This window comes from Malus domestica, chromosome 17 (assembly GCF_042453785.1).
Source record: "Malus domestica chromosome 17, GDT2T_hap1".
In the NCBI taxonomy this organism is placed as follows: Eukaryota; Viridiplantae; Streptophyta; class Magnoliopsida; order Rosales; family Rosaceae; genus Malus; species Malus domestica.
Window position 1 is genome coordinate 17609570 of NC_091677.1, and position 13396 is coordinate 17622965.

The 13396-nt window shown below is 34.9% G+C and overlaps 1 protein-coding gene across 4 annotated transcripts; it reads left to right on the forward strand.

Annotated features, from left to right (window-relative positions):
* Positions 1-2831: 2831 nt before the first annotated feature.
* Positions 2832-10720, forward strand: LOC103401756 (polyadenylate-binding protein-interacting protein 3-like). Of its 4 annotated transcripts, none has more exons than XM_008340476.4 (15): positions 2832-3195; positions 4238-4390; positions 4470-4619; positions 5081-5217; positions 5503-5693; positions 6579-6756; positions 6845-7072; positions 7633-7760; positions 8019-8067; positions 8179-8212; positions 8446-8756; positions 8969-9115; positions 9901-9990; positions 10081-10143; positions 10400-10720. In XM_008340476.4, exons 2-15 carry the CDS (start codon positions 4258-4260, stop codon positions 10427-10429), a joined length of 1869 nt encoding a protein of 622 aa, XP_008338698.1. In that variant the 5' UTR covers positions 2832-3195; positions 4238-4257; the 3' UTR covers positions 10430-10720. The 4 variants fall into 4 exon arrangements, 2 of the variants coding, with proteins under 2 accessions (XP_008338698.1, XP_070672752.1); XR_011577746.1 differs by having other exon boundaries at positions 2860-3195; positions 9504-9990; XR_011577745.1 differs by having other exon boundaries at positions 2875-3195; positions 5081-5334; positions 9504-9990.
* The last annotated feature ends 2676 nt before the right edge of the window (positions 10721-13396 follow it).

Sequence of the window (13396 nt, forward strand, 5' to 3'; positions counted from 1 at the left end):
AAGGAAACTCCACAAAAAAATAGCAAAACTTGTCTGTTTACAATGCATATTATGAGCAATGAACTGAACTGTTGTTGACTAAGATAACTTGTAGTGAACTAAGTTTGATTCGTAGATTTGCATTTGATTAACTAATGAATCTGTATTTAGTTGACTGGTGAGCTTGACCAGTCAATCCAGTGTACTTTAATCTATAATTGCTTTATCAATGTTGTTTGCATAATGGACTAATATGTAAATGTGTTCAAGCTTAGGATTTATTGTTGTGAAACTAATCTGGGCAGACTTTGATTAGTTAAACGCATTGGTCAGTTAGGTTTTATTCTTGCAACTGCACTTTATATCACTGACTAATTTGTAACTAGTTGACTAGCTCATTTGACTAGTCTACTGTGCAAAGTTAATTTTTATTTGCAGGATATTCCCCCTAGTACCTAATTTCATTTATGACAAAAAAAATTAAGAAAAGTTAAGATAATTAATACATATTAGTCACTTATTGGGATCATAAAGAAGTCGCACCCATTATGGAATAGAAGATTTGGTCTCTCTCTCAAGGGGCATGTTGAAATTGTGTCTTTCACATTTACACAACAAATTTGAGACAAATCTTGGTTCAAAAATTTTAAATAAAAAAAAAGGATGGGTTGGAAGATATGAGTTTAATTCGTTGAGATATGTAAGCAATCTTCTCACTTTTTTATTTTAATATTCTCACGTTTTGTCATGTCACTTGTACTTTACTAACACTCAAAACTAAAATTGAACAAACAATAGCATCTACACTCTAAGGGCTCAGGAGAGGATCCAAATCCGCCTATATCCATACCTAATGAATTCAATAGGAGTGCGCTTGAGTTTTATGCCTTTGTACTTTTGAAGCTGCAATGTTTTTTTGTTCGCGAATGTAAAAATAAAGAATTTGGAGATGGAAATACTTTGTTTCCTTACTTCTTTTTAACTAGCGTGGAGGAAAAGTTTAAACTTAAGACATCTAGAAAGAAAAAAAAATTATTAAACTAATTGATGGTAAATATTTTGAATAAGTTAAAATTGTCTGTTTTTATGATTAGCACCAAAACTTGTCTAAACACAAAGTTAAATCTCATACTAAGGAAACTCCACAAAAAAATAGCAAAGCTTTTCGTGATCACCTTCCAAATGAGTGTAAATTTCAAGGCTTCTAAGTGATAAAATACTTATTTTCTCAATATTCAAGAGTTAAAGTTTTGTATTTGTTAAAAAAAAAAAGAGTTAAATTTTGGTTTATGTGTAGAATAACTCATAAGTCATAACTCGACCTTGACACTTCTTTAATATTGAACATAAAATGTCACTACATTAAGAGTTGTTAATTTGCATTCAAGAGATTGAAATTCTATTTTCCTTTTTTCACATTTATTATACACTCATGTTTGATTTTCTTCTCGTAAAGTTGTAAAATTACTTTTAGAAAAAAGTACAATAAAAATTAGGGTATTAATAGGGAGATCAAATTTTAAAAATCAAATAATGTGGTTGTAGATGATTCGATTATTCATTAAGTGTTATTAACGTGTTTATTTTTTATTGATGACACATCAATAATGCTTTAAAAATTTGGTCTCCAACATTACTCTTAAAAATTTAGTTTCTATAGCATTATCCTGAAAATTTATATTCATATTTTTTTTTATTAACACTTTACAAATTGTTAAATACACCCCAACTCAATATTTAATATTAAATGACTCTTATAAAATGACTATTTCCACCCTAAAAATTAAAAAAAATTCCAAAAACCACCCGTAAGTTTATTTATTATTTAATATACACATGCACTCACAATGTCTTGTCATTAGTTTTTTTTATATCAAATGTTAAGTATTCTGTGCAGCATAACAGATAAAGAAATATTTTGAAATATTTAAATCTTCTTTGTGATACTGTAGTAGTGTTTTTTTTCCTTTTGCTATTTTTTTAAGCATGCTTTCTGTTTATTTCTTAGGCTAGGTGGGGGTGCAATTTCATTCAAGCATGATTGTAGAACCGAATTTTTAACATGTGAACAGTAGGGTATAAATCATCTTTGGTAAAAAATGATCTCCATGGCTAAATTGGTTGTAGGCACTGAACTTTTTGGATGTAACATTCAGATAGATTAGTAAATTATGAGCTCTAGTTAAAAAATGATCTTCATAGCTAAATTGGTATTTAAAAAAGGCAAGTGACTACCATCATTCCCAACCAAGATGCCAACACAGTCCCCTGCGTTAACAAAAGTCACCGAGAGGAGGTAGTTCAACATGTTAAATGGAAGCAAAGGAGAAAGCTAATGTAGTGGTAGACAAATACTAAACGAAAGATCATTCCCCGGAGAATAATGAAAACCACAAAAGCAAGAATATAAGCTCATATAACAAAACACTCTCGGTATGTTGAGAATGTGGAGTATAAGGGTAATATAGGGAAGTACGTAAGGTGTGTTAAGATAATTTTTAGTTGAAAAACAAATGTGAGGTGTATTAAGTATGTGGGGTTTTTTTTGAATAATACATAGAGTATTAATATAATCAACATTTTTTTAGTACAACAATATATATTACAATAAAGGAAAGGAGGAGTTCAACTAACCCACATTATGCTAGAATTCACTATTTATGATATTCAAATCTAAAACATATCATTTACAAGTTAAGAAAAATACTGATAGACAATAGCACGTGGCAAATTTAGATTCATATTGAAAACTAAACAAGGGAAAAAATGTGCCAACTTGTCATAAAGTTATGGACGACTAGGAGTGATCAGGTCTATTATTTTATCGTACACCCGACCCGAGGGGAAAACTCAAAACTTTCCTACGCATTCTACAGCGGTCTCCTCGTTTATATATTTCATCACACCTTCAAAATCTCGAGCTCGTCTTCGTCGTCTTCTTCTTTTTCTTCTTCCTCCTCCTCTCGCTTGCGATCACACCGAGACCGACCCACCACCCTCTCTCCATCCTCCCTCCTCCCTCCTCCCTCCGCCGCTCTTTCTCTCTCTAAGCAGCCTCGTGATTCGAGCTCTGACACCAGCTTCGCTCTTTCGAAACCCTAAAGGAGTCCTAATTTGAGCCAAACCCTAACGCACTGGTTCGGCGCCTCCCAACGTCTTCTCCTCCAGCTTGGAAGCAGACTCGGAGTAATTATAGGCTTGATTAAGCTTATTAAGGTAAGGATCGTATTTCCTAATTTCGCATCGCAAATAGCCTTTTCGTTGTTGTGTTTTACATTGTGTTTGGGTGCCGAGAAAACGGAGGAAAATGGAAGAAAATGAGAGAAAATGTCTTGCATTGCGACTTAATTATGTTTTGTTACAGTAAATTTTGGGTTTTTGCTCGATGAAAATTCTAAGATTAGACCTTGTTGTATTGCCTGCCATGTTCTTACTGTCTCTACACTCAATGATATAGCTAATGAATCAAATTATTGATGCGTTGCATTGCTTCAAATCTATTCTTTTGTTGTGCCAAAAATTTGAAACATAGAAGACACATATTTCTATTTGCTCTCCGGATAAGCAATTGCATTTGTTTCTGCATGACCCCCTTCTGCCTGAAAACCCTTTCCAATCTTACTTCTTGCTTCTAATTTGCATCTTTTTTTTTACTCTTTCCCCCCTCACGGAAACTTAAATATGAAAAGGCTTTGTTTTGTCTATATTTTCAGTTTTCTCTTCAAGTTCATTTGCATTTGTATGCATGATTTATCAAGATATTGATTTGTTTAATTTTTTTCAAAAATTCCTGTTTAGCGTTACTGTAGTGTTTGTGTTGTTGGAACATAGTTTTGCCCGGAAAGTTAGAGATTGTTGCCAGTAGTTTGCAGATAGAGTTTTGTTTATAAAAGTGTGCTCAAGTTGATACTTTTCTGAGATATATTTGTACTGGTGATTTGTTCAATTTAATGAAAAATATATGTGTGTGCTTTAGTTTATTAGGTTGTTGATTTTATGCTGCGTCCCGGTGATTCTGTGTGCATGTGCATGCACGTCTCTGTACTTTTGTGGTCATGCTGATCTGATTGTCGTTGTCGGAGCCATTGGGATCATGTTTGTCTGTAATTTGTTCTTGTTTCCATTATAAGATATACAAATTTCCATCGTTATATTTGTGCACTAATCTTCATATAGCATCCTTGCTTCTTGTTTACTGTATTTTGATATCCATTATTATAACAATATGACTTAACCAGCTTTTGAGTTTTTTTAATAGGTCAGAGGCTGCTACTGAGGATGAATACACAACAAGCTTTCCATCCTAAATCTTCTGCTAATGGTTTTGGCCGTCGAAGAGGTGAAAGAGAAGGGGCTCCTAGGGTCGAGAATAAGTCAAAGTCTGGAACAGCAAACCACAGCAGATTAACAAGTACTGGTGAAATTTGTAAATATAAATTCTCCTTGATATTATGTTAACTTGCCTAATAACTTTATATGTTCTGAAACAGGCAGAAAATCTGGAAACTCTGAGAGTCCTTCACGTGATCGATTAGTATATATGACCACATGTCTTATTGGGCATAATGTGGAAGTGCAGGTGGAAAATGGATCTGTATACTCTGGAATATTTCATGCAACAAACGCTGAAAGGGACTTTGGTATGCTCGTTTGATTTTGGTTTTTATATATGGATTTTGTTTGTCTTCCTTTTTGTATTGATTGTGGTTGTCTTATGAGACTGTCATTTACATTAGCATCTGTTTTGGATCATTTGGAGATCATGAATTTGGCACTTGTGCTCTAAATTGGTGTTTTTTTATATGCAATTAAGTGCATTCATCAACGTTCACTTCTGGTCACGTTGAGCAATTATCTTTAAAATGACATTATTATTATTATTATTATTTATTTTTATTTTTATTTTTGTGTGTGTCAATTTTTTGGGTTTCTTAAAGAGACTGCCTTTTACACTACCATAAGTATTGATTTGGTGAGAGGTCATGTATTCATCATCAGTGTTATAATTAGACTTTGTATAACGTCAATAGTGCTGCCAATTGCCATTTGTTTTTCCCAGATCCATGCAGTTTTTATATGTTATTTTACTTGTCACTTTCAGGAATCATCTTGAAAATGGCACGAATGATAAAGGATGGTTCTGTACGCGGACAAAAGTCTATGACAGAGTCGGTTAGCAAGGCTCCTTCAAAGACTTTAATTATACCTGCCAAGGAACTTGTCCAAGTTATTGCAAAGGTTCTGCTTCATTTCTTACTGCTATTTGCTGACCCAAGTAAAATTATTCTTAATAGCATTCAGAATCTCAAATTACCATCATTTGTTCTGCTGAGTTTTCAAGGGGGGGATGGGCAGGTATATGATGGCCAACTTTTTCTTCTTAATTTGATTTGCTTGCTCTGGCACGTAGTTGTAGTCTATGAAAGTAAACAAGCAGAAAGATATTGTGGTAGAGTAAGCAGCTATTTCTATATTTTGTTACGCTGGTCTCTCTTGATCTAATTGTATAATAAATGATAACAGGATGTCTCAATAACGAGAGATGGATTGTTAAATGAGGTTCAGCATGAAAAACATCAGGACCTTATGATAGATTCCTTCATATCACAATCCCACCGTGGTGAGATGGATAGAGAGCTGGAACCGTGGGTACCTGATGAAGATGATCCACGTTGTCCTGAATTGGAAAATATATTTGATGGACAATGGAATAGGTTGTTATAGTAATTTTCTTTCCCCAAATCTCTTGGTAATTGTTCTACTGGTCAGATAGCCTCTACTTGAATATGTGCCATCTGGTTGTACTATTTCAGGTTTCGTGTTAAACTGTATTGTTCTGCACTATCTAAGACGATAATTCTATAATCCTATCTGGTTTATTCTTGTTAAGTTTTCTTGTCAAGGTGCTTTGAGTAACATTGTGGTCTTATGAGTTGTCATTTCTTTGGAGCTATTACTAGTGAATGAACCTTAAAAAGTTCTTAACTTAATTTAGTGCACTTGTTGAGTGATTAAAATTTCTGTGGTGGAATCCAGTCGATGGAGATAAGAACCTATGTGAGGGATATCATTATTTGCAATCTAGGCCTTTCATTATACATGTTCTGAAGCGAAGCATGTTCTCTGCCTGCATGATGTTGAAATTCTTTGACAGGGTGGGTCCTTAAGGGGGCATAACCCTCTGCGTTTATATGTTACCAAAATTCTTCATATGAGGTAGTTTACTGAAAAAAGTGGATGATGTAGAAGAAAGGTGGACAAAGATTCCAATCGCTTCACGAGTTAGAGTTAGCTATATCGTTCTAAAGATGCTTTAATGGTATCAAACTATAGCTTGAGGCGATGCAAGTTAGACGTGGACTTGGGGAATGTACTGGCCTTAAAGAGTAATACTGTATTAGAGGATTTTTTTAGCCAAATTTCAGTGGTTGCCTTGTGGCTTATTGGTTGTTTCAGAACTTTAATTGACCTGTGCTCAACTCTCAGAGAATTCCTGTTAATTATTACAAAAAAGCAAAAGATGTTTGTACTTGTATTCTTTCTCTTGTATAGAAATATTATGATTGCTCAATATTTTCCTCATATTCTTTTCATTTCAGGAACTGGGATCAGTTTGAAACAAATGAAACATTATTTGGGGTAAAAAGCACATTTGATGCGGACCTTTACACCACTAAACTTGAGAAAGGCCCTCAAACAAGAGAGTTGGAAAGGGAAGCTTTAAGAATAGCAAGGGAAATTGAGTGTGAGGATACACCTGATCTGCATATGGCAGAGGTGAGGCTTTGTTGGCTAATCTTGTTCTTCTAAAAATTCATTTGATGTTGAGGTCCCTTATGTTTTGCATGTTGATTTGTTGTTACAGGAAAGAGGCATTCACCTTTGTGGGGATATTGATGAGGAGACAAGATTCTCCTCTGTTTATCGGGGGGAAGTAGTTGATGATAGTGGATATGATGAAGATGAGGATATTTTGTTGGATTCACTTAATACTGAAACCTTTGGAGATTCTACTGGTTCTTTAAGGAAGAATTCAATTGACTGGACCACTGGAAAAAGAAACGATGGGGCGCCATCGAGCTCTTCATTTGTTGTAGTTCTCTCACTTATCTTATGTATAATATGTTAGCCCAGGGGGCATTAGTTTCTGACCTATTTACGGATTGTTTTGTTGAACTTGCTGTGCCATCAAATAGGAATTTTACACATGTGCCGTAAATAAAGTGTTTTGTTACTGAAGTAGGGCATCGACTCATTTTCTCTCTTATTCTGTTTTTCTTTACTTCCAATTGTGATGAGAAAGTAGGTATATTTTTATTATTTCCTGCTCATAAATGGAGACCAAATATTTTCCCCCACTAGTTGTTCTTTGGTTATTGTAAATTCTGGCATAACAAAATCATTGTTTTGAGGCATTCTTAGTTCCATTTGTTAGCAACTGAGAATCTAGTTTGACAAGCATGAGAAAGCTCTCCCTGATTATTATCCCATCATCATTTACTTTTAAGACATTAGTTTGGTCCAAAGTTTAAGACAACTTTGGGGATTGTGAATTGATTTTCTCCTGTGCTTATATGTGAATGTTTTTAACATGCTTTGATAACAAATTCCTGATTAAATGCTGATGATATATATGTCATACTTTTTATGCAGGATTACACACAATGTTCTGAGTCAAATGGTGCCCCAGATTTAGGTCGCTCTGGATCTTATGACCATGCTAGACAGCTGGCATCAGAAACACCTTTCAAGAGCTTCCCCTGTACAGCTGGTGAAAGAAGGTCGTTTATTTCTTTTCCAACTCTAAATAATATATATTGCAAGTAAGACAAGCTTTAGGGTAGTGCTATCCACACACCCATTTTTACTTCTCACATACCCTCAATTTCTGCCCATTGGTTCGAATGAATTGAAGAAAATCAAGGGCCAAAAACTGACAAAGGTGTGTGTGAGGTAAACATGGGTGTGTGAATAGCACTATCCAAGTTTTAAAGTGATTACACAACTTTTTTTACCAAACAATGTTCTATATTATTCAGTGAAAATAGAGAGGTGGATGCTACCGCTGAGTCTGTAGTAAAGCCGAAGGTGAGTGAGACTTCCGTATTTGTGATGTTCACAATCTTGTGTAATTATTTGTGATTCACTGACTCTGGCCTCTAAAGTTATTGCTTCTGTTTTATGTTCTTGTCAATGTAGCTAGCTGAAGACAATCAAACGTCAGAACCAGACGGTGAGTTCCAATTTGTTTTTCCTGCTTACTTTTACCCAAAATTATGTGTTTCTTGGTTCCTTGGACTTAATGTTACTATTAGATGTGGTATAGTACTTATGGTGAAGCTTGTCCTATCTTGTTCCCTCTCTTCCCATATGAATGAGAAGCTTGTTTTAGTGCCATTTTTAGTTTTAGTTTTATATTTGTCATTATGGTAGTTGTGAAGTTATCTTGTTGATTATGGAATGTAGATTCACAGCCATCATTGATTGGGAAGGAAGATGTGTTTGATAAAGGGGGGTTATCCTCCAGTGCCACCTCTTATGCTTCTGCTCAGACTTCATCAAAAGGTCATGAGAAGATGGGTTCTAGTGACCCAGTAACTGGCAAATCACATGTTCAAACACAGACAGTAAATTCTCATGGACGACCTGGTAGTTCTGCATCTTCCAATTCGGAATTCCCAGCTACTGTCTCTTCTTCTGGTGGACCTGGTTTATCACCAAGCTCATCTATGGGTTCGTTGTCCTCTGAGAAGTCAACATTGAATCCCCATGCGAAGGTGTGATTGATATACCTTTATGTTTTCTGTGATCACACATTTAACACAAACTCAGATGTAAATGCAATCTTATTGATCTTATGCCTGAAGTTCCAACAATTATCATTATTACAGATATGCTCTCGTGCTAAGTTAGGCACTTTTATCTAGCGTATAGCTGATGCATCCAGCTCTTCTTTTTGCTTTCTCCTCAATTTAAATTTTTTTATCAGGAATTCAAATTCAATCCGCATGCAAAGAGTTTTGTTCCATCTCAAGCGCCTGTTAGGCCTCCATCCCCCGTGTCTGATGGCTCCTTCTATTATCCAACTAACGCACCTGCAGTACCACATATGCCGGGCATGCCTGTTGGCATTGGAGTAAGCACTTCAACACATTCATTGACCTTTTCTCCCCCTGATTTTTTTAGGTTCTCTCATTGATGTTGGCCCATAAGTCAATTCAACTGTTTATTTTTCATCTTTCCAGAAGGAAATGTTTGTTGTGATGCTGGTGTAGGCTGAAATCTTAGTTATCATGATTGAAGACACTGTTGTTCACGTAAACCTTTATATGAAATGCAAATACCATCTACTATCAGCTCAAAAATTAGACTGCATTTTCTAATCTAATGAATCAAGTTATTAAAAGTCATAGTTAGATTCCAATGTTCTTGAGTTGTTATTGTTTTTCCTTATCCTAACCTGTACTCCTTTGAAAAGAAAAGCATAAATAGATTGATTACATTATTTTTTTGTTACATTGGAGGGTCCCAAGCCCGGATAAAGGAGGAGGGGGAGGGCGTCAGGTAGTCGACAGCCGGCACTCCATGATCACGTCGAATCCTTATGGAGGGAAATGAACTCTGGACCTATCCTAATCCTTAACCCATTACCCCACCCTCCCTCATCACTTGGGTTAACTTAATGATTAGTTATGACTATTGGTTAAAATTTATTTTTCTATGTTACCAGATTATATATAAGTTTCGCTTTCGTGTTTAAATTTATGTTTTAAGAAAAGGATAAGAATAAAGTCAAGGGGAATTGCAGTACACGTTATTGATTTTTCGACTTGGGATTCACCTTATGCTATTGTTTTTTTATTTTTTATTTTTAATAAATGATTTCATCTTCTATTTTATCAACGGCCTTTATATTTGCAGGGTGGGCCCTCTTTTGGACACCAACCTGTTATGTTTAATCCACAGACAATGCAAGGACCCCAACCCTTTTTTCATCCAAATGGGCCTCAGGTGTGATTCTTTCAATTACTTTGTCGAGGTCATGTGAGATAACATGATGCTAATTCATGACATTAATTACGTATCTTCATCTAATTGCAGTATGGGCAACAGATGCTTCTTGGCCATCCTAGGCAAGTCGTATACATGCCAAACTACCAACCTGTAAGCAATTTCATGTTGTCCTGAAATTATGTATTGTGATTGATCGAGAACTTCCTTTTTTAATTAAAATTTCAGTCACTCCTATTATATATATATGAGCAAAAGAAAAGAAGTTATAATTTTAGTTATATGTGCGGAAGTTAGTCCTATAACTTTTCTTTCAAGTCCACTGGAGGCATATTTGGTCGTTGCGAGTAGCATTTATTCCTTTTTGCGACAGACCAGTTTTTAACCAGTTTTGGATTCGTCTTTACAGGAAATGCCTTACAAAGGACGAGATTATTAACCAGTTGTTGGAAGAAGGCATCTGGTTGTTCTGGTCCGTGGCTCTACAGAATAACTCCATGGAGACTTCTTGGAACAATTTTTTGAAGGAGCACAACCCTCCAGTCCAAAAAAGGTCCTCTATAGTTGAATCTTTTGTGTCAGGGAAAGTTTAATCGTTCCCGGATTTACCGTCATGAACCTAAAGCATTAATGGGTACAATTTGAATTTGGATTTTCTCAAACTTGATACATTACATCCATGTTGTCACTTATTTTTAATTTATGAAACATTTATATTTGTTGGAGCTTATTTTCTGTGATAAGCACTCTTTGGTTCCTTCACTTGTGATGTTACTGCATGCCATGCCCATGATATAATATGCATCAAATCGTTGGCATGGATAATTAGATTTTTTTTTTGGGTAAACAATAGATTTTGTTAGATTAGCCATTGATGGGGTTTTTCACACCATCATGCAAAGACTCAACATCTTTCCACCTCTGTGATAAAGGGTCGCTTGCTAATTAGATTTTGTTTTGGGATTGGGACAATATTTGCAAGTGGTTGATTGGTGTTTGATTCCTTGATGTGGGTGGAAAAATGAAACTCTTTCATTTCTGGATGTTCTTTTGTCTAATCATCCTTCTTTTTAAACTTGTGCCTGGAAATCGACATACTAGGAATGTTAATCTAGTCTGAAACTGAATTTCACACCCTTTTTAGTCTCTCACTTATTTTTATTTTTGGCAAGCGGATTGAATAAATTAAACAAAAAATAACAGACATGATTAAACATAGGTGTGGGTTTATCATTTTCTTAACCAATTTTATGGGTGTGCTTGTCTCTTTGAACATTAGTTTGAATACCCAGGTAAATTAAAGTAAAACATGAAGTTGATTTTTTAGCCAAAATGGTATTTGAGATATGTACAACTCTTCATTTTGGCCACTGAGATTTGAAATTGATAGAATTGGTCCCTAAATTCGTCCACAATCAATTATTTTGGTCATTTTGTGAAAAATCTTCATAGAATAAGAATAAAATGATAAAAATACTCTCAATTTTTGTCAAATCATTTTGTTTTATTGTTTATTAAATTGAGGGTAATTTTTTCATTTTGATCCTTATTTAACATATTTTTTCACTCAAGGACCAGTGAACAATTTTAGAGATCACTTTTATGGATTTCAAATCTCAAGGATCAAAGTGAGGAGTTATGCAAATCTCAGGGACCATTTTGGCTAAAAAGCCCACAAATTTATGCTGTCGATTCTTGACTTTTTAGTTCATTGTTTTCCACATCCAAACACAATGCAAAGATATGTCTTTACAAGTGGAGAGGAAAATAACATAATACCATTTGCAGTGATTGAAACTAGCTGTTTTTAACATCTTGAATTGAAGGGTGCAGTGATGGATGTACATTGGAACCAAGGTGGTCCCAATATTACCTGGAGTTTTGGAAATATACAAGTGAAGGTCTTTTGAGGACTCTTTGAATGTTTGGTATGAGTCTTTTTTGTGCCTACCAAGTATGATGTAAAGCCTGCTAGACATATCTTGGTAGGTAGCGTTGAGAGCACTAAGCAAATTTTCTCAATAGCACTTAAAAGATTGTTTCAGCATATGTCGATATCTATTGACATATTTGAAACATGGTTCAGCTACTAATAACAAGCTCACCATGTTTCGACGAAATGTCTCAGTGAATAAACTTCAACCTTTAACACTGGGACTGTCGAATGTTCAAATACCACTGGAAGGGTGGGCAAACGGTCTCCACTAGCAAGGAAGGTGTTTTTTCCTTTCTACTAGCACTCCTATTCTTATGCCAATTTCAGATAGTTTAGTTGTAAACAGTTTCAATGGAAATTTGGATTTCGACTCCTTAACAAAACTGCATCTTAGTTCAACTTTTTGACGCTCACTTATGAAGTAAACAACCATTATAGTATGTTTATATCATTTAAATATCTGATACATAGACCAATGGTTCACACAATATTAAATATTAAATTATTTTTAATAGGATGAGGGCTCGCTACAATAGCTAGCGATTCGAGCATTGCCCGAGCGTTGAACTATTGCTTGGGTCTGGCGCACCCCACATCCTAAAAATAAAATTTTGCCAACATAGTCTTGGGCATTTAAGATTATAGAACGAAATAAAAAATGAACAAAATACTTGGAGGATACATGATCAATTTTAAAAAGTATCCCTTCGCTTCCTAATACATATCCCTTATAGGTTATGTCAACACCTCCAATGAGTTCTGTTAGCCAATCCCCCTATTTCCAGCTTCCAACAAAGTTTATCCCACCATGTTTCTTGCTTTCTGGTGCTGTCTTTTCTTTGTGATGTTTTCCTATCGTTCTACAACTTGCAAGGTTTAGTTCATCTGTGTTAATCTTCATGTTTGTAAGATGTGAGTCTCATGGCTGATGAATTATATTGTGTTTTTGATGATTTTATAAGGGTTAAGTACGAATAATTATCCAATCTTTTAGGGTGATTCTAAATTAGTTTCAAATTTCAACCTTTTAAAACATTTCAAATAACTACCTCAAACATTTTGAAAATTGGACATTTGTTAGGTCAACTTAAGTGATAACTTCACCAACATTAAGGGATGATGTTACTGGCATTAAATGATGAGGTCGACAAATACTAAAGTTGATTTTCACTAATTACCGTCTTCGGAGCTCTAATCCCCCAAATCGACAATATAGTCAAGTTAAATCGTAAATTTGCTTAGCTAAAATGGATCGATTGGTGTTACTCGATTTGGAGATTCAAGGCTCCATATACGACTTGAGAGTTAAAACACGCTTTACTATTTGTCCAAGGTATCCATTAAAGCCAGTGAACCTAATAGGTGTCATTTTAAAAAAATTTAAGTAGTTATTTGAAACGTTTTAAAATGTTAGAGCCAATTTAGAATTGTCTTTAAAGGGTGAATAGTTACCAGACCTAGCCAATTTGT